This window comes from Carassius gibelio, chromosome A3 (genome assembly GCF_023724105.1).
Source record: "Carassius gibelio isolate Cgi1373 ecotype wild population from Czech Republic chromosome A3, carGib1.2-hapl.c, whole genome shotgun sequence".
Classification (NCBI taxonomy): domain Eukaryota; kingdom Metazoa; phylum Chordata; class Actinopteri; order Cypriniformes; family Cyprinidae; genus Carassius; species Carassius gibelio.
This window is the reverse complement of record NC_068373.1, coordinates 9,645,325-9,669,555: the sequence shown is the minus strand read 5'-3', so window position 1 is coordinate 9,669,555 and position 24,231 is coordinate 9,645,325. Positions and strand designations below refer to the sequence as shown.

The 24,231-nt window shown below is 38.0% G+C and overlaps 1 protein-coding gene across 20 annotated transcripts in view; it reads left to right on the top strand.

Moving 5' to 3' along the window:
- Nucleotides 1-24,231, top strand: part of LOC127945592 (histone acetyltransferase p300) — a 39,490-nt gene that overhangs the window by 11,160 nt on the left and 4,099 nt on the right. For 2 of the 20 annotated variants that reach the window (XM_052541866.1, XM_052541862.1), the window contains exons 6-29: nt 96-323; nt 658-766; nt 858-989; nt 1,399-1,516; nt 1,791-1,878; nt 3,432-3,530; nt 3,623-3,711; nt 3,792-3,944; nt 7,209-7,667; nt 10,125-10,352; nt 12,000-12,165; nt 12,893-13,044; nt 16,618-16,857; nt 17,474-17,562; nt 20,052-20,162; nt 20,313-20,369; nt 20,485-20,562; nt 20,992-21,059; nt 21,222-21,372; nt 22,519-22,665; nt 22,798-23,077; nt 23,234-23,401; nt 23,685-23,846; nt 23,935-24,216. In XM_052541866.1, the coding sequence (XP_052397826.1) occupies nt 96-323; nt 658-766; nt 858-989; nt 1,399-1,516; nt 1,791-1,878; nt 3,432-3,530; nt 3,623-3,711; nt 3,792-3,944; nt 7,209-7,667; nt 10,125-10,352; nt 12,000-12,165; nt 12,893-13,044; nt 16,618-16,857; nt 17,474-17,562; nt 20,052-20,162; nt 20,313-20,369; nt 20,485-20,562; nt 20,992-21,059; nt 21,222-21,372; nt 22,519-22,665; nt 22,798-23,077; nt 23,234-23,401; nt 23,685-23,846; nt 23,935-24,216 (3,854 nt within the window). Of the gene's footprint in view, nt 1-95; nt 324-657; nt 767-857; nt 990-1,398; nt 1,517-1,790; nt 1,960-3,431; nt 3,531-3,622; nt 3,712-3,791; nt 3,945-7,208; nt 7,668-10,124; nt 10,353-11,999; nt 12,166-12,892; nt 13,045-16,617; nt 16,858-17,473; nt 17,563-20,051; nt 20,163-20,312; nt 20,370-20,484; nt 20,563-20,991; nt 21,060-21,221; nt 21,373-22,518; nt 22,666-22,797; nt 23,078-23,233; nt 23,402-23,684; nt 23,847-23,934; nt 24,217-24,231 lie in introns of all 20 variants that reach the window. The other 18 variants (XM_052541856.1, XM_052541854.1, XM_052541857.1 and 15 more) reach the window with 17 other exon arrangements.

Sequence of the window (24,231 nt, the reverse complement as noted above, 5' to 3'; positions counted from 1 at the left end):
GATTCCATTGACTTTACTTATGACATTACAACTTTTTTAATGCTAAAATACTACAATATCAAAATATTCTAATATTTCGTTATCTTTCTCTCTAGCTCTGCTGGGAGGTGCTGGGATGGGCATGAGTGGTCCGTTAGGTGGGTCGTTACCCGGTGGTCAGCCTTCAGCCCCAAACTTAAACCCACCCAGTCAGATTGACCCAAGCTCCATTGAAAGGGCGTACGCTGCCCTTGGACTCACCTACCAGGGCAACCAGGCATCCAGTCAAAATCAGCAGACCTCTGTAACAGCTCAACCCGGAATGAGGTCGCTCAACATTATAGGTGGGAGCTTCAGCCGGCATCTGTATCTATATGTTATTTAATGGTGTTTTTAAAGTATTTGTGTAGAGAGGTCTTACATTTGTGGACAGAAAGACAAGAACCATGTCATCTTTCCTGTAATGCTTGATGAAGTAGTCTGGAAGAGTGCAGAGTTGCTTTGTGGTACAGGTGTTACTGCTGTATAGTTTGATAATTTGATAAATGCACAAAGTCAAGCCACAGTTTCATTTTTATATTGTTATTAATCATACATCTTGTTTTTTGTTTTGTTTTGTCAGCTAGTGCACATGCTTAAAATGTCTTGCCATTCAAAGTCTTGAACTGTGTGCCCCAGCAGGTGGGAACTCAATGGGAGTGAACGGTGGAGTCGGCGCTCCGATAACGAACCAGCATCCAGGAATGCTGCCTGACGGCATGATGCACAGGAACGTGACGCCTCAGAGGTACTGTACATCACTCCGGCTCAGTGGGCCAGGTCTGATTGGTCAGTGAAAGCTTTATGTTGATGTTTGATGATTTGTCTCTCTCTTGCAGTCTGATGAATGACGGCTCTGGTGTTGGTAACATGGGTTCTGCAGTGACGGCCACACCTCCCTCTGCAGGAATGAGGAAGAACTGGCATGAAGACATCACACAGGACCTCCGCAATCACCTCGTACACAAACTGTGAGTGATATGCTAATGCACAGCCTGTCAGTTTATTAGTCGGTTATAATAAACGGATGTAGAGTAGAAATATGTCTGAGAATTTTACCTTTATGATAGATTAATTAAAATTAATAAAGACTGGCTAAAACTGTCACTGTTGCTCGTGTCACAAGAAAGCACCTCTCATTGAAAATTAATGACTTTAGGTCATTTTATACACACACACACACACACACACACACATTACCATTCAATGAATAGAAAGTCCAGCAAAACAGCATGGAAGTCTTTTGTTACATTATAAAAGTCTTTACTCTCCACAAAATTATCCTTATATAGTTTATCACACAAAATTTGAAAGTCACACATAGGGTCCCATTTAATTTCGTGAACTCACTCTGTTACGTGTGTGTGTGTGTGTGAGTAGTGTGCAGGCTATCTTCCCCACTCCGGACCCTGCAGCACTGAAGGATCGGCGAATGGAAAACCTTGTAGCTTACGCGCGCAAAGTGGAAGGTGACATGTACGAATCTGCAAACAGCAGGGTAAGAAAAACACTTTCACAGTCTCATGTCTGTGATTTTATATTTGGTAAATATCTAAGTGAATCCACAGAATCGCTTGATTCCTCACATTTCACCCATGATGCAGCTGTCACGTTCTAGTGCTGGACAGAGCGCTGGAAAACCTCATTCTAACCAGGCGTGATACGTCAATAAATTTGGCTCCTCTAAAATCTGCATGAAATCACTTTGTAACAAAACATTTGAATTGTTTAAAATGAGTTGTAAGAATGATAGTCCTGTCTATCTTTTCCAGGCGGAGTATTACCACTTGTTGGCGGAGAAGATTTATAAGATTCAGAAGGAGCTGGAGGAGAAGAGGAGAACCAGACTACAGAAGCAGGGTATGATGCCAGCTCAGCCTGGCATGCCCAACAGTGCTCTACCTCAAGCACCAGCTGGCATGAATCAGGCACAGCTGCCCAGTATGTACACATACACACATGCATACACTGACCTTAAAGGAATAGTTCACCCAAAAATGAAAATTTGCTGAAGATTTACTTATTCTCGTCCCATCCAAGATGTAGATGAGTTTTTATTCATCAGAAAAGATTTGGAGAGATTTAGCATTACATCACTTGCTCACCAATGGATCCTCTGCAGTGAATGGGTGCCGTCAGAATGAGAGATCAAACAGCTGATAAAAACATCACACTGATCCACACGACTCCAGTTAACATCTTGTGAAGTGAAAAGCTGCATGTTTGTAAGAAACAAATCCAACATTAAAGGGGTCATATGATGCGATTTGCCACGATGATTGAATCGCGAGTTTAAGCAGTGTAGAGTAGTGCTTGTTTGTCGTTTCTCTTATCACAAATGCAGACATGATTTTATGATTATGCGGCATGATGCAAAGCAACGCATAAAAACACAGTACAAGTCATTATAAATCTTTATTTATGTCCCCACTTGGATGCAACAAATGGCTCATTTGTAATGTGTTTTATTGTTTGTCTTGTCATGCCGGTGTTTTGACCGGGACATGGCATGACGGTATGGTAAGGGTCGTAACATTTCCATCAAAAGCTTGAAGTATTCAGCCAATCACAATGCCCTGGATAGCTGGCCAATCACTGCACACCTTGCCTTTCAGACCAATGAGCTTTGAAAAAAAAAACTATGCGTTTCAGAAAGGCGGGGCATAGAGGAAAAAAAAAATAATGTAGAGTATGTGGAAAATGTGTTTTTTGAACCTTAAACCACATAAACACTTTGCATTAAACCAAATACACAAAATAATGTTCTTTTTAGAAACATCATATGACCCCTTTAAGGCATTTTAAATATAAACTGTTGCTTCTGGCAAAAATGTGTGTCCATAGATGGAAACAGTGGTTTAAAGTTGAAATTGTCGTAATGGATTTGTTTATTATAAAAATACAGCTTTTCAGTTATGTGGTTTACTTGTGAATTATTGTGATGTTTTTATCAGCTGTTCGGACTCTCATTCTGACGGCACCCATTCACTGCAGAGGATCCATTAGTTAGCAAGTGATGTAATGCTATAATTTATTCAAATCTGTTCCCATGAAGAAACAAACTCATGTACATCTTGGAAGGTCTGAGGATGTGTACATTTTCAGTAGGGCTGTACAACAAATCACGTGCGTTTATCATGCACATCTCGTAAGTAGAGCCGGTTCTGTGATTGGTAGTAAATCTCCAGCACGTTCTTTCAGATGGAGCAGCATTTACTACACAGAGCCTTAGTTCACTGACAAGCTAAGCAGTATCGCATTCATTATCAGCGATGCAATAATGAAAGATGGTTGCGTAGTTTGTTAGTGTTTGGGTGAACTATTCCTTTAAATTCAAACCATGTATTAAAGTACAAACACACACAGTTAAATCAGATGATGCTGTTTGTGATGGATGTTCTGGTCTTTTGTAGATGGTCCCAATACAGATCCGTCCTTAGTTCAAGCTGCTGGACCCAATCAGATGGTTAACCGCATGCAGAATCCTGCTGGTATGGCACACTCACTAAATGGTCTGTAGTTGAAGCAGTTTTTTTTAACATCTATAAATAAATCACTGTTTTGTATTGTATTTTTTATTAATTTATTTGTAACTTTTGTGCAGGTATGAATCAGTTTGCCCAGGTGGGTATGCAACAGCCAATGGGACAAAGGGCAACGCCGCCCCTGCCTATGGGCGCAAACCACAATCAGGTAAAATTACTTGTGGCCTAAAGAGGGACAAATAATTTGACTGATTTAGTGTTTATTAAGAGTCCTTATTGTATTTTTAGATGGGTATGCATGGAACACCTCGGATGACTCAACCCAACGTACCCCAATTACAAAACCAGTACATGCAGAACCAGTTTCCAGGCACAGGTGCCGGACTGGGCCAGGGAGCAGTCGGCCTGAACCAACCTGCGGGTCAGGGAGCCATGGCACAGGTCAGCTACTAAAACGCTTTTACAGGGCTCAACGCTAAGGATTTTTTCTACTGACCAAGTCGGCCAGTGGTTCAGATTATTACTTGCCCTGCCAACATTTTCACTGGCCCTGCCACAAAAAATTCAATAGCTGCTTTTATCATTGTTTTTAATCTGTTATCTTGGATTCTAATAAAAAAAGTTTATACAAGTGCTGGTCATTTAATTAGAATGTCATCAAAAAGTTGATTTATTTCACTAATTCCAGTTAGAAGGTGAAACTTGCATATTATATTCATTCATTACACACTTCATTTTCAAATGTTGATTTCTTTTAATTTTGATTATTATAACTGACAACTAAGGAAAATCCCAAATTCATTTTTCTGTGGGGTTAAGTTCAGGCAAGTTTGCTGCCCAATTAAGAACAGGGATACCATGGTCCTTAAACCAGGTACTGGAAGCTTTGGCACTGTGTGCAGGGGCCAAGTCCTGTTTGAAAAATTAAATCTGCATCTCCATAAAGTTGGTCAGCAGCAGGAACCATGAATTGCTCTAAAACTTCCTGGTATACGGCTGAGTTGACCTTCGACCTCAGAAAACACAGTTGACCAACACCAGCAGATGACAAGAGTGGCTTGACACCAGGAATGCGAAGCTGAAACCCATGTCTTACATACGTCTGTGTAGTGGTTCTTGAAGCACTGACTCCAGCTGCAGTCCACTCTTTGTGAATCTCCCCCACATTTTTGAATGGGTTTTGTTTCACAATTCTCTCCAGGGTGCGGTTATCTCTATTGCTTGTACACTTTTTTTTTTTTCTACCAGATCTTTTCCTTCCCTTCGCCTTTTTCTTAAAGTGCTTGGACACAGAGCTCTGTGAACGGCCAGCCTCTTTTGCAGTGACTTTTTGTGTCTTGCCCTCCTTGTGCAAGGTGTCAATGATCGTCTTTTGGACAACTGTCAAGTCAGCAGTCTTCCCCATGATTGTGTAGCCTCCAGAACTAGATTGAGAGATCATTTAAAGACTTTGCAGGTGTTTTGAGTTAATGAGCTGATTAGAGTGTGGCACCAGGTGTCTTCAGTATTGAACCTTTTCACAATATTCTAATTATCTGAGATAATGAATTTAGGATTTTTTCTTAGTTGTCCGTTACAATCATCAAAATTAAAAGAAATAAACATTTGAAATATATCAGTCTGTGTGTAATGAATGAATATAATATACAAGTTTCACTTTTTGTATGGTATTAGTGAAATCAACTTTTTTGACGTTATTCTACTTATATGACCAGCACCCGTATGAAACCAGTATTTTAGATTCCAAATCAATTTTACAATTAAAATTTTTTATACAACAGCAAAAAGTTACAGTTTACAGACTAAATATAGAATTAACGTAATATTTCCTGACAAATTATATTATGGGAAAAAAAATTGTGATTCAGTTTGTGTGTGGGCACGGAATAGAGATCGTCTGGAAAAAAAACTCCTGGTCGATCGGTGCATCTTTACTCCAGTTTATAAATTAAATATAGATTCGTCATTGTTAAAGCTTCAAAGTAAGTTGCCAAGATGGTTATTTTGACATACTTTTGTATGTATTTGTTAGTGCAAGAAAGACGTGGAAAGGTACTCAACACAGAGCGCGAGTACTGAATGGAGTTATCTTTCGTGCTTTGCTTGAATGCTTTTAAGTTGCTTGAATTTTTTTAACTAGCGTGGCTTTAAAACCGATACAAATGATAAACTTTTGTAACGATACTGCAGTGGCAGTCAACTGTACCAAGCGTCTTTCACGCTGGCCCCTGGTCATCGGGCAGTCCTTATTGTGGAGCCCTGATTCATACCATATTACTCAGTACCATATAAGTACAGTACAATAATATGATTTTTCTTTTGGTGGCTAAACAAGTTTTTCTGTTGTGATCTATTGTGAAAAACAATATGAATAACTAATGTGAATGAAATGAATGACTAAAACGCACAATTATAGTGAAAGTAAATTAATAATATTTAAGCATAACATTTAGCCTCATTTAAAATTGCCTCATTGAAACCTATTTTGATCACTGATAAACATGTATCTTGGTCTGTTTGTATGTTTTAGTTATGCTGAGCGATTTGTTAGTGTTACTTGATTGTGCTCATAAACATGAATAAAACTCAATGTTATATGTGTATAATACTTGATGTGAAGTAAAGTGACTTAGTATACATAATTAATGCACTAAAATATTTTAATTCAATTCAAGTTTATTTGTATAGCGCTCTTTACAATACAAATCGTTACAAAGCAACTTTACAGAAAATTGTTTCTACAATATTTAGTAGTAGCTTATAAGTGGTGACTGTGCACGTTTGACAGGATCTTTAGAAAAATGTATACAAGACGTAGTCAGCCAGACGATTAACATTATAAATATTATTAATAATAAATAATTATTAAATGATGCAGTCACACTTGTAGCAATATTTGTTAGTTCTGTTTGTTGATTCAGGGTTAGCATCATCTGAGGTCTTCTGAGGGTCAGCATCATCTCTTCTCAGGTGTTCTGGATCCAGACTGGAGCTTGTGTAAATCCTAGGAGAAACATATAAACAAAATAGAGACATCATTAGCATAGCTGATGTTCCAACAAAGTAAAATTAATTAGTTTAACCCAAGCTTAAGAATAAGAATGCACATTTGATCAGATGCAGCTACACTCACAATTTAAGAAATACATTATTCGAATGCTTGGCGAAAGAGATGCGTTTTTAATCTAGATTTAAACAGAGGGAGTGGGTCTGAACCCCGAACATTATCAGGAAGACTATTCCAGAGTTTGGGAGCCAAATGTGAGAAAGCTCTACCTCTTTTAGTGGACTTTGCTATCCTAGGAACTACCAAAAGTCCAGCGTTTTGTGACCTTTGGGAGTGTGATGGATTGTAACGTGGTATAAGGCTCGTTAGGTACACAGGAACCTAACTAGAATGTTTTAAGAATGTTTTTATTTTAAAATAAAAAGATTCTAAAACCATGCTGTAAGAATTTACACAAGTGAATTGCTGAACCAGTTGAACCGATTCTATGAAATGGACAGAAATGATAAGTGAAACAAGAAGCAAATTTGGAAGAGTCTACAGGAAACATGACAAATTGAATATCACTGCAGTATTCACAATGCGTAGTTACATCACCAACAAAGCTACCAGGAATATGTTGTAAATCGCCCAGCCTTCGATGTATAGTAATACCAGCCAGCTAAGTATAATTTTTGTTTGTTGTCTTGCTCTCTCAGAATCAGATGCCCACTCCACCATCGCTGGCAGTCCATAGTCCAGTAGCTCAAACCCAGGCTGCAGTCTCTGGCTCCGGAGCCACTGTTGGCCCTCAGGGGCCTCCGTCCAACCTCCCTCCACCTGCTCCGCAGCCCGGATTGCACACACACTGTCCTCCCTTACGCCAAAACTCCCCTTCTCCTGCACGCAGCCTCACCCCTACCCCTGCCCCTCATCAAACGCCCCCGCAGATGCCGGGTAACCAGACCCCCCAGCCCCACACCCCCACTTCTTCGACCACTATGACCCCACCCACAAAGCCGCTGCCCCCGATGGCACAGGGGGTGGGCTCAGAAAAAGCCAGTCAGCTACAGCAGCAGTCGCATGGGGGTGGAGTTGCTGAAGGCCCCCAAACAGGGCTAGCGTCTTCTGTGCCTTCCCAGAATGCACATGGGCTTTGTGCACACCCACGCACTCCGGTGAGTATCACAATCGAGAATGTGTTTGTGTTTGGGGTGTTTTTGCTTCACATCATCTCATAAGTTGACTGTCGCTGAAGAGCCTCCATTTATCAATGTTCTGTTGTGAATGTAGGGCCCTATGATTTCCATGATGCAAAAACTGAATTCATATTATAATGTTAGAATTTGTCAAAATTTGGATGAGTAAATCAAAAGTAGGGCTGTACACTCAAATCACAGTATAAAGTAGTGTCTATGAATATTAAAGCACAAAAGACTGCAACTCTTTGTTAATTAATTATATTTTATAAACTAATAACAGTCATAATACAGTTTATTAAAATATTATTAAAAAAAAAAAATTCCGTCCATGTTTGTTTTAATTTAAACTGTAAACCTTTGTTGTGCAGGACTGTTTTCGCCACAAATGAAACAATTGTTCACATTTCATTTGATTATATTTTAAAAGACTGAATAGTTGATTTACAACCGTTTTTGATAACAAGTATGTATTAAATATATCAACACAGAATCCCCCAAAAATGTAAACGCACACAAAAGGTTTTCTGAAAAAAAAATGGCACTATCATTGTTAAACATTTAATAAAATGTTAGTTAGTTTTTTTTTTTCAGATGTAATTAATCCATTAAACTAAATCCAGAAAAATTGAAAACTGTCTCATGTTACGAATGTAACCATAGTTCCCTGAGTAGGGAACGAGACACTGCGTCCTCTAGGGGTCGCTTTGGGGAACACCTCGTCGTGACCCGTGTCTGAAGCATACATTGAAAAAATACCAACTTGTTGGCCAGCGACAGCCTCCAACGTCACTACCGGCGCGACTATAAGCAAGCACCAGGAGAGCACGTCCTTCACTTCTTCGTCTGAAGCTTGACAGGGAGCTAGAGGACACAGTGTCTCGTCCCTACTCTGGGAACTATGGTTACATTCGTAACCTGAGACAGTTCCCTTTTGAGGGAACTTCGATCTGTGTCCTCTATGGGTCGCTTTGGGGAACAGTATACCCACGCCGCCATGCTGAGGGGAGTGCAGGCAAGAATCATGGCGAGCACTAAGTACCAACTCTACCATTTCCATGGGAGTTGCCCCTGAGACGTTTAGACAGCTGTCTGTGACCGTACCCCTTACGGTCAAAAGGCCTAAGCTACATACCCTACTTAATTGTTAGGGCCTCCGACCAGGGTAGAGCTGAAGGCTTGGAATCAGGAAAGATTCCTTTAAAGGGATACGACTAAGAAGCTAGCATTTCTACCAAGTCTTGCCTGTCACACAGGGGCTACCTCTAGCTTACGCATAAGCTTGCAGGAAAGAGCGGTCTCGACAGTTCACTAGTAGCAACACCCTGTTTAGATAGGTATCCGAGGATACATAGGTGGAGTGGCACCCAAGATGAATGGGGCTTTTACCAACTCAAGAAAGGGCACGAAGCAACCGAGCGAAGAAAGAACGCAGAATACTAGCATGCAAACTTACCAAAGTGTGGATTTCAGAAAGTGTGCAAAGACTTCACATGCACACTTACTATAGCATGGATTTTCAAATACTGTTCTAAGGAGGGGCTCTCGTGGCACCTTAATAGAGCAGCTCGTAGATGGAATGGTGCATCTCAAAACATTATGATTGAGAGTCACCAACTCGATCTATATAAACAATACTGGAGTGCTCTGGGGAAAAAATGGAGAACTCAGTCTCATATGAGAGGAGAACTCCAAGCTAAGAGTAGCGTGCTCATAGGTGACCCTTTTTTGGAAAAAGGGGAACGCTGCTAAATTACCACGAGAATCACCAAAATAGCCCCTCATGAGGACGCAGTTCGAAGTTCCCTCGAAAGGGAACAGAATTTGGGAGAAAAAAAAATCTAAATACAAAACTGATTTCACAGAAGCTAGGATTTGGTCAAACATGGCCAGCGTGAAAGCTCTCTTTATCTGTTGTGTTTTTCTTTTTCTTTTATGACTTTTTTTTATTTGTTCTCTTACTCTGCTGTTCCTTTTTATCTTCTGACACGTGTTCCTTTAGTTTGCATGTTACTTTTTTTATTTACTGTTCCTTTTGTTCGCCATTGGCTGCTTGTCATTACTTTGCTGAGTTTCCTTCTGAATTTTGTTTGCTATTGACTGTTTTATCTTGCTCTGTTGTTTTTATTGATGTTTTTTGGCATTTATTTTATTTCACTGTCAGCTCTTATGATATTGTTTCTGTAAGCTGTTCCTACTGATTTTTGTTTGCCATTGGCCCATTTCCCATCCCTTCTGACTCATTTCTTATTTGCTCTGTTCCTTTCTTTTATTTCTCATTGGCTGTTCTCTCTATTTGCACCTTGTTGGTTGTTCCACTTTCATTTTGTATGTTGGCTCTTCTCTCTTAATCAGCTGTATGTTTTTTGGCTTTTCTTTTTTTTTTTTTTTTTTGACCCTGATTGTCCTAATCTGGTGTTCTGTCCCGCCCCTCAGCTCTCTCAGAAGTCATCTCTGACGGCCGATGGTCAGGCCTCAACTCCTGCTTCGGACAGCAGTGCTGACCCTAGCTCACAGTTAACATCATCCGAGCCCACCGCCCCACTCGACCCCAAAACTGAGGTCAAACAGCAGGAAGAAGAGGATGACAATGAGACCGAGGATAAGGCCTCAGGGAAAATGGCCGCCATGCAGACTGAGATAAAGACTGAGGAGAAACCAGAGGTAAGCAGAAAAACATGGATGACAAAGAAAGCCATAAAAACAAACAAACAAAAAGTCCATTAAATCCAATTATTTTCAAGTTTATTTGTATAGCTCTGCTTTTTTTTTTTTTTTTTTTTTTTTTTACGATACAAATCATTACAAAGTAACTACAGAAAATTACCTTTCTACAATATTTAGTAGTAGCTTAAGTGGTGGCACTCAGTTTTTTTTTTTTTTTTTAAGAATATATGAATACAATTCAGCCAGACGATGAACATTATTAACAGCAATTATAATATGATGCAGTCACACTTGTAGCAATATTTGTTATTTCTGTATGTTGTTAAATCACCCAAGGTCCTTTGAGGGGTCAGCATCATCTCTTCTCAGGTGTTCTGGATCCAGACTGGGGCTTGTGTTAAATCCTAGTTGCGCAAAACAGAGAAACTATTAGAGACATCGTTAGCATAGCTGCTGTTCCGACAAAGTAAAATTAATTAGTTTAAACCAAGCTAAAGAATAATAATGCGCATTTGATCAGATGCAAAGACTTCACATGCACACTTACTATAGCATGGATTTTCAAATACTGTTCTAAGGAGGGGCTCTCGTGGCACCTTAATAGAGCAGCTCGTAGATGGAATGGTGCATCTCAAAACATTATGATTGAGTCACCAACTGCAGCCACAATTTAAGAGATGCATTATTCGAATGCTTGCTAAAAGAGATGTGTTTTTAATCTAGATGTAAACCGAGAGAGTGTGTCTGAACCCGAACATTATCAGGAAGGCTATTCCAGAGTTTGGGAGCCAAACGGGAAAAAGCTCTACCTCCTTTAGTAGACTTTGTTATCCTAGGAACTACCAAAAGTCCAGCGTTTTGTGACCTTAGGGAGCGTGATGGATTGTAACGTGGTATAAGGCTAGTTAGATACGCAGGAGCTAAACCATTTAGGGCCTTATAGGTAAGTAATGATATTGTGATGATTTGTAACTGATACTGAACTTAATAAGTAGCCAGTGCAGAGACTGTAAAATTGGGGTAATATGATCATATTTTCTTGACCTGGTAAGGACTCTAGCTGTTGTATTTTTGGACTACCTGTAGCTTGTTTGTAGAAGATGCAGGACAACCACCTAGAAGTGCATTACAATAGTCCAGTCTAGAGGTCATGAATGCATGATCTAGCTTTTCTGCATCAGAAACAGATAACATGTTTCGTAGCTTGGCAATGTTTCTAAGATGGAAGAATGCAGTTTTTGTAACATGGGGAAATATAGTTTTCAAAAGACAAGTTGCTGTCTAATATAACACCCAGATTTTTGACTGTAGAGGAAGTAACAGTACATCAGTCTAGTTGCAAATTATAATCTACAAGATTCTGTTTACTGTTTTCTAATCCTGTATTTTCTAATAATATTACCATGGGGCAACATGTATATTGAAAATAGAAGAGGACCTAGTACAGATCCTTGTGGCGCTCCATATTTTACTGGTGATAAATGAGATGACTCCCCATTTATATAAACAAAATGTTAGTGATCGGACAGGTAGGATCTAAACCATCTTAGAGCCTGCCCTTGAATACCTGTTTAGTTTTGTAATCTATCTAGAAGTACTTTTTGGTACAAAATTATGGTCTCTAACCATATTTTGGTCCGCCAGATTAAGAAGGAGGAGCCTGCAGACGATGATTGTAAGACAGAGCCAATGGAAACATCAACTGGATCGACAGGCGAGGACAAGAAGCCGGAAGTCAAAACTGAACCCAAAGAGGAAGAGGTTGCAGGGACGAACAGCTCTCCCACAAACACACAAAGCAAGAAGAAAGGTAAAACTAAATTCAAGCACACCTTCGTAGATGCGTTTTTCACCAAACTCATTTGGGTTTAGGCTAAATATTTTCCTTTTAATGCTTTCCCATCCATTTTTCTATGCAAGTGTAATGTGCTAGGGAAAAAATCCATTGTTAGACTGTCTCAGAAAAGATGCTTTTTGTTGTAGATGTCTCCATTTTTTATTTGAGTGTTATTTACAGTGTTTTATGGGATGTAATACTATCCTCATCCAAGCTGCCAAGTATACAGGTCAAATAATTACACAGTTTCAAGTAATTTGCTTTAAATCAAAGTGTGTAATTGTGTAACTGATATCGGTTTAAGCTGGTTTGTTTGGTTCATGGTTTTTAAATGAAAAAATTCTGATTGTCTTTGGTAAGTGGAACTTAGATGACCTTTTATATCGCCTTTAAGGATCCTTATTATTCTTATATAATTTGTATATACCGTAGTCATTAACCAAAGCACCTTTAAAAAATGAACTAAAATGGATTTGTTATTTTATATTGCGGTTAGATTTATACGTTAAAAATTGGGAAATCATAAGTTCTCATTGCATGAAATCTACTAATTCTGACCTAGAATCAGCAGGTGCTTGTTCTTTTCCTCAGTTTAATATGAAGGACAAACACTGCTTGAAATCAGTACTCATGATTTTCATATGATTATGTGTCTGATTCTTGACTCTGCTGCTTGCTTTATTTCCTTCCTCTCCATCAGTATTTAAACCCGACGAGCTCCGCCAGGCTTTAATGCCCACTCTGGAAGCTCTGTACAGACAGGACCCAGAGTCGCTGCCCTTCCGGCAGCCGGTGGACCCCCAGTTACTGGGAATACCCGTACGTATTCGAACTAGTAACAAAACTAACCTGGTAAGGGCCTGCGCTGGCACGCATTACGCTACAAACAACCTAGCACTTTTCAGTTCTAGTCTCATTCCTTCTTTTTTATTTTATACCCCCTCTCTTTCTTTCTTCTGCTTGCTGTTGTGTACATTGTGTTTGGATGTGAGAGAGACGTTGCAAGCTTGCTTCTGTAGCGTTTCTCTCCGAAAACAAGAGTGAATATAAGGCAGCACAGACTATAAACATCTAATTTTGTGGTTGACATGTTAACCATTTGTTAGATGCAATTCAAATCAGGAAAATTGAAAGCTAAAGTTTGTGGTTATTTTGAAGTTATTACACTGAATTAATGTGTTGATGACACAAGCTATTTTTTAAACTTTGACTCAACCAATCGCGTTTGGCGAGTTTTTGGGATGGGACAATCTTTTTTTTCTTTCTTGTTTTTGTCCACCAATGGCAGACAGGATGCGTTTATAAAACAAATAATTAATTTTGAATCCGGCGATCCAGAGGTTACACAATTAAGCTTGAAATTTGTTTTTATATGTAGCTTTAATATGATATCGAATTGGGTTATGAAACTAACATACATTTATTAATAAAACAGGAAAGATGAAGAGTGAACCAGGGTAAGGATAGAAGTAGACTAATGTTTGTGAAATCTATTAACTATACACATTTTTCTTTGCCAATATTTGTGTCATATAAACACACATATTTTTAATAGGTCTGAATTTGTGTTTAAAATGATCCACAGATTAAAAAACATTGTAAGTTGCTAATTATAATGCTTCAGTTTCACAGTTATTCAAACAGCAACATATGCCTCTAACTGGCCATTGCATTCATAAGCTCAACAGAATCATGTGTGATGGGTTAAATTAAGCAACGCTGTAAACACATAAAAAGAAATATGATGAGTAATGAATGGATCTAAATTCAACAGCGTTCATTTTATTTGTACTTTTTTTCCCTAGTTCATTTTTAAGATTAAACTAGTAATGTGTCTTAAATGTTGTTTGACTGCTATGAAAGGTGTTACGGTCTGTGCTGACCTTATTTTCTTCATTTAGTATCATTTTTGCTATCATCTGATACAAATCCATGTAATTCATTATCTTAACCTGAACTTCAAGCCATTGCAGTTGTTTTATTTTGCCACATAATATTCTCATGCTGACTTCACCATCATTCCCCAGAGCTATGGCCTTAAATATTTTAGTAATAACCAGCAAAGCAGATGGAAATTTACTGACTGATCAGTGCATCACATTTATGTGAAGCATAATTGGCTTTCATTTACATTTAAAGAGCCACATTTCTTACACTGATCACTTTTGGGATCAGTTGATTTTATTTTGTTTCTTAAAATAGTGGTGAAAATTAAAATGAATCTCCTGCTTTTCTGGTTATTTTGCTGCTTTATCAGTGGTTTGTTTGAATGAGGCACTGGCCCTATGTAAGGTGTGACAAGCAAACATTACAGACAGGAGAGAGAAGTTAGCCGAAAAATTAAAGAGTCTGAGTAAAATATGTATAAAAGTATGATATTGGGCAATCGAAAAGTCAAGTAAACCCTGAAAACGAAATGAGTAAATCTCTTTCCAGAGTGCGTGTAATGAGCCTTGTCCATCTGATTCTGGGTTTGTTCACTCTCTTCTCTGGTCTAAGATCAGTGTTTGTTTGAAACACCTCAGGTTGTCCTGTCATTGTGTCGTTCCCATCGTATCTGCTTAAAGATCTCACATGGTTGTGTAAACAGATGAGGGAACCATTATTGTAATCGCTGCTGCACACATTCATGTTTTAATATATGGTTCTGCAGATCTTTCAGATGCTTCTGGTGGTTGCAGGCACCCTGCAGAGTCATTAGATCTAAAACCTTTTGATGAGACCCAAAACCTCTAACTAAATTCCTCTAAAACTAACGTTTTGATAAAGAATCACAAGTTGAGTCTCGCACACAATCTGAATACAGTGGTGTTGGCAGCTAAAGGATTGTATTTCTCCTGTGTCTTGATGATTTGTGCTGTTGGGCTGTAAAGAAGTGAGTCCAGCTGTGCTTTGTGGTGTAAACGCTCATAGCTACGCTGCTGTAATTTAATATTACTCGCCTCAAAATTTGGACTCACCTCGGCGTACTGTACCCTAAACGATAACCTTGCCAACATCATCCTAGAAAGCTTCAGTTTATTTGAATTTTTTGGCCAAATGGATTAATTTAATTCCCAGGTTGTCCTCCACATGTGAAATTGATCCACTAAGCCTGGATTTAAAATAAGTAAATGTTTTCTTAAATACAGTTTCCAAGCTAAAAAGAAGAGCATTAGAATGAATTACAGTCCGAATGGTTAACAATTGAATCTAATGAAGAAATGCTGAGCTTATATTCGACCCCAAAATCAAAAGAGCAACTCTCTATATTTTTTTTGATATATTAAAAAACAATTATATTTTGCTTATTTTTAGGATTTATTTTTATTGTATTGTAGCATCATGACAGTTAAGCACATTTTAAAATGTAAATCAATAATAATATTCATTGTTAAAATGATGATGAAGAAAAGTATAATGATAATAATATCACTCATTATCCTTATGGTAACACTTTACAATAAAGTTCCATTTGTTGCCTGTGTGATATATAAATATATATAATATTCAAATAATATAAATATATAGAATGTATAATATATAAATATTATAATTGTAAAAATATAGTATTTATTTATAAAATTACAACTGTCCGTTGTTTCGTCCATGTCATCTGAGGTCTATTAAGTAACAATAATGGATAAAATTATTATTATTTTAATTGTTATTATTATTATTATTATTATTATTATTAATAATTGTATTAATGTATTAGTAAATATTGGAATTAACATGAACAAAGATTAATAAATGTTTTAAAAGTTTTTTTTTTTCGATGTTAGATTAATGTATGACAAATGGAACCTTATTGTAAAGTGTTAATAATAATAATATTATTATTATTATTATTATTATTATTATTAATAATAATATTATAAATCCTAAATTAACTACTGCAAATACTTTCAACGGCATATACTAACTATTGTATTTTTAGTAATAAATAATTAGCATTGGGGGGTTAATTGTCATGAATATAAAGATAATGCAAAATCTTCAGACAATGCAAAGTCTTAAAAATGTTTGCATAATATTTATCATTATGCAAAATCAGATTTTCCTGACATTTCTCGACATTTTAAGTGCGATTCAGCATACTGTCTGACCATATTATGTTCACATATCTTTGCTCGCCCCAGTTTGTGAGTAGATGTCTGCCGCCATTGCCGCTGGCCCAAAGATGTGTCTGTGTTTTTGTGTGTATGGGAGAACAGGAGAGAAATAGGGTACAGATTTGAGTGAGGCAGTGGGAGTCTGTTACGTTTCTCTCTGTTTGTGCATGTGAACCTCTTCTACAGCGCTCAACATTGTCCCCCTGCACCCTCTTCTCTCCCCCTGATTCTCAACCCGCCGGGCCGCCCTCCCTCGCTCTGTCCGACTGCAACTTCATTTCACCTGGTTTTGATGACGACCTCCATCTGCGATCTGGACTCCGTTCTCCAGGACTACTTTGACATTGTGAAAAACCCGATGGACTTGTCCACTATCAAGCGTAAGCTGGACACGGGTCAGTACCAGGAGCCCTGGCAGTACGTGGACGACATGTGGCTGATGTTCAATAACGCCTGGCTGTATAACAGGAAGACGTCACGGGTGTATAAATACTGCTCCAAACTGGCTGAGGTTTTTGAACAGGAAATAGACCCCGTTATGCAGGAGTTGGGCTACTGCTGTGGAAGGAAGGTGAGCCGTGTGTGTTTGCCTCTACATCACAATGGGTTTAGTTTTTTTAGAATACCAAACTTATTTAACATTATAATAATAATAGTAATAGTAATTACAGCAAAGCATGTTAAATGTGAATTATAAATGCTTATTTTTATTTAGTTACTTGGTTATTATTGAGAAGTATTATAATATACTACGACATAATACCAAACTTATTTTAATAATATAACATTTGTTATTAATAACTTCTTTAAGGAAGCAATATAGGTAATACTTGCTTTAAATGTATGTTAATATGTGTTATTATAACCACTACTACTACTACTACTACTACTACTACTACTAATAATAATAATGATGTTATCGTTTTTTTTTTTACTTTACTCATATTGCTGCTTTCATATTTAAAAGCAGCAAAACACCTGTTACAGCGTTTTTTATTTATTAATTTTTTTTATACCACAGTTAAGTTGTAGTGTTTTTAGCACATTATGAGGTAGATTGTGGTTTCTTGCTTAAATATCATTCATTACCTGACCAAAACTGATGGGATATTGATTGCTACCCCACTCTCCTCTTCCTTGTTTTCTCTCTTTTTTAACCCCTCCGTTCCTATTTTTCTTCTTTCAAGTTGGAGTTTTCTCCTCAAACTCTGTGCTGCTATGGCAAACAGCTGTGTACCATCCCTCGAGACGCTGCATACTTCAGTTACCAGAACAGGTCAGTATTAGAGATGATGTCCACATAGTCACTCACTCGCACCCTTAACTTAATGCTATGCAGTACAGCTGCTTCTCAGTCCTATTAGAGTAAGAATAACCACTTGAAAGTTCAAACAGACTCCAATTGGGCCTATAATATGCATACAAACAGAAACATGTTATTATATTAATACGAACAGTTATATCATAGTGAATGTGCCCTGATGGGTAATTGCCTGACCCCATCACACTATTGTAGATCATTTGCATTTCAGCCTAAAATCAATTTGATGTTGCCTGGCAGCATTGATAGCCCAGTGCTAGAATGAAGTATGATTAAAAGCTGTTTGTTTTCTGAACACTAATGTTTAATGTTCCTGTAGCTCAATTGGTAGAGCACTGCGCGATCAAGCGCAAGGTTGGGGTTTGATTCCCCGGGAACACATGATATGTAAAAATTGATAGCCTGAATGCACTGTAAGTCTCTTTGGATAAAAGCGTCTGCTAAATGCATAAATTTAATTTTAATTTTGTTTTAATGGACGCTAGGCTGCTCCACTACATCTGGCACATTCAGATTTGGTTTCCATTGTGTATTTGTATGTTAAAAGACTGAAGGGAGTATTTTTAAGAGGTCTGTTTTCATGTGCTTTGTAAAACTGAAAATGCTGTTCTGCTGTGAGCACATATTTCCCACATCAGGGTGTTGCTGAATTTCAGGCCTGTTGATTTGACTTTCGGTGGCAAAATGGACCACATTTCACATCTCTGCTCTTTTTCTGATTTCAAACAGTTATTTTAAAGAGGGTCTGCATTTTTGACTTCAGTTCTGTTTTGACGTCTTTGTTGATGTTCTTACAAATTAACATGTTGGCAGGTGTGTTGGCAAGTATTTGTATCGATTACCTCAGCTGGTAGCAACAAGCACGACAAGTGCTAATAAGAAGGAAGCACCAAAACGATTGCAGTGCTCTTCCACTGATGAGTTAATGAAAATCATTGCCAATTTTCTGAGTTACATCATCTTAGACCCTAACAGCAAAACACTTATTCACCTAGACTTTCACCAGTATCGGAGGTTTCAGCGGTGAACAAACATGGGCTGTGCTAAGCTTTCGTATAACTTTAGCTACCTTAGGCTTAATCTTAACCTTACTTTCGTTACATAAAACGTCATGTACTGTATGCGTCAAGGTCACATTTCAGCCTAAAATTAAAATAAGAAAATAAGATTTTAATTTAAAACATGAAGGCTGACTATTGTCTTTTTTTTTTTTTTTTTTTTTTTTTTAATCTATTAAAAATAAAATGTTAAGTTTTGTTACAATTTTGTTTTTTATCATTATAAAAGGTTATAATGTAAAGTAACACAAGGTACTGGATTGTTGTTGCTATTATTATTATTATTATTATTATTATTAAAACATTGAAATCAAAATGTTATGACACAATTACATTGTGTTCTTTTAATCTTTTTATTTTTACTGTTTTCATGTAATCTAACATTAAATTGTGATTATTAAAAATCTATTAAAATAAAAGGTTGTAATATAACAACACTTATTTTATAATATTATTGTTGTTAAAATATATTAAAAACAAAAGAGTATGACAACACATGGTAGGCAAAAAAGACGACTAAAAAGCCCATGTGGAAGAAGCCATATATAATGTTATATATTTTTATTATTATGTGGTGATGCCTTTATGCTGCATTTAAAGAAATACATTTGTAAGATGATAATTTCAGATTTTAGTGGTCCTTTATTTTGGAGGCAAAATGTGACCTGGATGGGTTGCATGAGATTGACCCAGAAACTACTGACAAAGAGTACAATATTTCAGTTTCTGAAATCAGCTTCATTCATGCTGCCATCTTCAGGATGTACTAACTGTTCATCTGTCCCGTGTTGTTTTAGTATCGAATCTTGAGACCCTCTTTAAAATGTACTGAAAGGATGATGGGTCTCTGTTGCTCCTGTTCTCACTCTTCTCTTCAGTTTGTTCACTCAGTCCATTGTCCCTCGCTCCTCTGGGCGTCACGGTTGTTTTCGAGCTCAGCGGATGCAAGGGTGACCGTCTGTGCTTTTGCCTCAGCTTCCTGCTCTCTGTTTTAGTTTAATTTTCTTCTTCTACATCTGACCCACCCCTCCACCTGTCCGACACGGAGCTCTTTGTCCCTCATAACGGTTTTGTTTCTCACACTTTGTTAAAATATTCATTCTGCCCTCCTCCCCACCCCCCCTACCCTTTCTCTCCCTCCTTTTTAACGCTTGTGATGTCTGCATTGGCCTGCTTTGATGTGACCAATCATCCGCTCCGAAATTTACACGCAACCAATCAATCAATCTGCCCGGCCCCCCAAAAAAACCTGCTTCATGATTGGCTGCTCCCGGTGACGAACCTGCCTTCTCCTGTGCGCCTGTCTCCTGGCCTGCCCTGCCCTGATTGGTGGCTGCTTCCGCGTGCCCTCACTGTGATTGGCTGTGCTCTTGGCGAACGGTCTAGTTCACCCAAATATGGGCTTCTTGCTGGCAGGTACCACTTCTGTGAGAAGTGTTTCAACGAAATCCAGGGGGAGAATGTATCTCTGGGGGACGATCCAACCCAGCCTCAAACGTGAGTAGCCATCTAAAAGCTAGTTTTGATCATCTTCTTCATTGTTATTGTCGTAATGCTATTCCTTTCGTGGAGCGTTAGTTCAGTGATTCTCATGACGCACTCGATTGGGCGGGTTCCTGTTCTCCGTCTCTCGTTTTCTCTCCTCAGGTCCATCAATAAAGATCAGTTTCAAAGGAAAAAGAATGACACCCTCGACCCTGAGCTGTATGTAGATATTTTCTCCCTCCAAATGTGTCATCTCAGTTTGCTTGTTAAGTTTAAGTCAAGACGTGGATTTGCTGTCATCGTCTGACCTTTGTTTTCTGATCTTCCTCGTCAGACTGTTGGAATGTGCCGACTGTGGTCGAAAAATGCATCAGATATGCGCTCTGCACAATGAGACGATATGGCCGTCGGGGTGAGCTAGTTTTATTTGAGCACACTTTATTTGATACATTGGCAAAACATGGCTTAAAAATGGAGTCAGCAGGCCGTTAGTGAATGTAAGGCTTTACCTGAGGAAGCAAAAGTTAATACTTTTTCATTTATCTTTTATTTTATATATTTTATAGGTTTGCCGGGTTTTTCCTGTTAAATACAACTCTGATTTGTGAATTTTATATATCAGCATTAAATTAGCTTTAAAACAAGTTATCAGTTCTTCTAATTAATGTTCAAATGTTGTGACAAGATGAGTGCTATAAACATGGAAAAAGTAGGACAACTTGATGTACTTTGTTACTACACATTTTTATGAATATTACTGTTCCGAATTGTTTCTAAGTTGTTCCCACATATTCAGGGGATGTCGCTCCATTTCCAAATAGTCTGTGTTCCTTTCAATCAGGTTTGTTTGTGACGGCTGTCTGAAAAAAGCCAATGCAACAAGGAAGGAGAATAAATACACTGCAAAGAGTAAGTGGTTAAGAGCTTTAAAATCTGGGAAAGAAATACCCTTTTGTTCATACTTGGCTAATGAGAATCAAGTCATTTAGATTTTTAATGGCAGATCTTAACGGAGACGGTGAGTAGTTGCATCATTTTAAACTTCCCTGCTTTTCTTTCTCTTTATTCCAGGACTTCCTCAGACAAAGCTTGGTAGCTTCCTGGAGACACGAGTGAACGAGTACCTAAAGCGCCAGAATCATCCAGAAAGCGGTGATGTCACCATTCGTGTGGTTCACGTGTCTGATAAAGTGGTGGAAGTCAAACCTGGCATGAAGTCCAGGTGAGGGACAGTGCTGAATATTCTGAAATATTGTTGTCGTTCCTTTTAAGTTTTGTGAATTTTGGAACTGTTTGCTTTCATTTCTTTTAATTTTCCATAAAGTACTTTTGTTTATACTACTGCATGCCCTAACTAGTGTTATTTTAGTATTATTTATTCACTATTATGGGATATTATAATAATAATATTTTGTATTACCTTTTATTTTCAGTTTTAGTTTGTTTAAATATTTCTATATAGTTTTATTTCAAGTTTTAGTCATTTAGTTATTTTAGTTGTCAGGGCAACATTTAACTTTCATTTGTTTTGAAGTTTGTTTTTCATCTAATATTTGTTTTTACATTTTCAGCCTTATTTCAACTGGTAAAACAACAGATTTAACTTGTTTTAGTTAACAATAATAAAACTGTTTGTCTTTTAATGTTATTGGTGGCCTTTCATAGCTTCTCATCATAAACAATAAAATTAATATGTTATATATTGTCAAGCAAGAAATTATTTTGAGGGGAAAGTATGTCTAAGGAAATTGCAGCACTATATAATTGATCAAATGAACATGAATGATTATCATGAACAGCAACACCGATTATCAATGCATGAATCAAACTATTTTGGAATGTCCATGCTTTGCCATATATTTTTATTATGATGTCGATGTGTGTGGGCAGATGAATTACTCTCAGCAAACAATAACATCTTGATCTTGCTTGCACTCAACTACAGTATTTCAGAGGAGACGCTCACCCATCACTGTTGCTCTTTGGAAATGTCTTTTTCAATTTCATTGCTTTGTTGATCATTTGCATAAAGTAAAATTGTTCTAAACTTTGTACATGACTGCATTGTATCACCATCAGTCACTGCTGTGTTAATAGCCATTGAAAATGAATGACATCAAGGTGTTTTGACTTTGAAAGGCCTCTGAAAGGCCTCTAGGAGGATGAGAAAACAACATTGGATCAATATATTACACAAACTCCGGTATTGAAAAGTGGATTAATTAATTGGTTCTTTGAATCTGTAATTGTAAAAAAATAAATATTCATGCTTGCTTAATTAAAAATTCAATTTTGTCTTTTTGAAATACAAGAATTTTAATGGACACCATGAAAATTTTTTAAAGAATTAATAGTCTTTCTTTTACAGGTTTGTTGATAGCGGTGAAATGTCAGAGTCATTCCCGTACAGGACAAAAGCTCTGTTTGCGTTTGAAGATATTGATGGGACAGATGTCTGCTTCTTTGGAATGCATGTGCAAGAATATGGCTCCGACTGCCCTCCTCCCAATCAAAGGTTAAAAATAACAAAGACCATGCAGTCATACATCACCGAATCTTCCTCCACGCGCATGTGGATGACATTGCATAGGGGTCTAAGAAACAAAAGTAACGTAGCGATATCCTCTGTCATTTTCTCTCCATGTAGACGCGTGTACATCTCCTACCTTGACAGCGTGCACTTTTTCCAACCCCGTCACCTGAGAACTGGAGTCTATCATGAGATCCTGATTGGATACATGGAATATGCTAAAAAAATGGGGTTTGTCACTGGCCACATCTGGGCTTGTCCACCGAGCGAAGGCGATGACTATATCTTCCATTGCCACCCATCGGATCAGAAGATTCCCAAACCAAAACGCTTACAAGAATGGTACAAGAAGATGCTTGACAAAGCAGTAGCTGAAAGAATTGTACATGACTACAAGGTACTGCTACAGCTGTACTTCTGGCTGACAATAATAAAAGTTTAGACTTGAGTCAGCATACTGCAATATAGTCGTTTCCCTTGTTTGGCTCGTTGACAGCAATGTGCCATCTATTTGAAGTCCTTCACTAACTATTGCATGTTTCCCCTTGCCCAGGACATTTTTAAGCAGGCAACAGAGGATCGTCTGACCAGTGCGAAGGAGCTCCCATATTTTGAGGGTGATTTTTGGCCTAATGTGTTGGAAGAGAGCATTAAAGAGCTGGAACAGGAGGAGGAAGAACGGAAGCGAGAGGAAAACAACACCTCTAGTGAAAGCATTGATGTGAGTGATTAACACAGATTTGTAACCATTTTGTACTGGGTGAAAATATACTCTAGTGCCAAAGGAATAGATCAATAAAAATTCAATAAACTAGATTTCTTAACTTTAAAAAGTACTTCAAGAGAAACTGAACACTTCAGTAGCTGGGTTTTTAGACCGCTACTGTCCTTTTTTTGTATTTGACTTGAAGGCAAAATTAATTCTAGTGCAGCTGCTTTATTATGTATTCTTAAAACATAATTATTATAACTTAATGCTTAATATTGTTTCATTGACTGTCTAGGCTACCAGTGGTGACAGCAAGAATGCTAAAAAAAAGAACAGCAAGAAGACTAGCAAGAACAAGAGCAGCTTGAGCCGGGCCAATAAAAAGAAACCGGGAATGCCAAATGTCTCCAATGATCTATCCCAGAAGCTCTATGCTTCAATGGAGAAACACAAAGAGGTATGTAGCTCCCAAAAACATTTGAACCATTTGTCAATTACACATTTGGACTGAACTCACAAATGTCAACACTCTACTTAATTTCAAGGTTTTCTTTGTTATCCGTCTCATCGCTGGCCCTTCTGCCAATTCCCTTCCACCCATTTTGGACGCTGACCCCCTGATGGCCTGCGATCTGATGGACGGACGAGATGCTTTCCTAACGCTTGCACGAGACAAGCACCTTGAATTCAGCTCGCTGAGGCGTGCCAAATGGAGCTCCATGTGTATGCTTGTAGAACTGCACAACCAGAGCCAGGACCGCTTTGTCTACACGTGCAATGAATGCAAGCACCACGTTGAGACACGCTTTCACTGCACTGTTTGTGAGGTAAGAAATGCCATG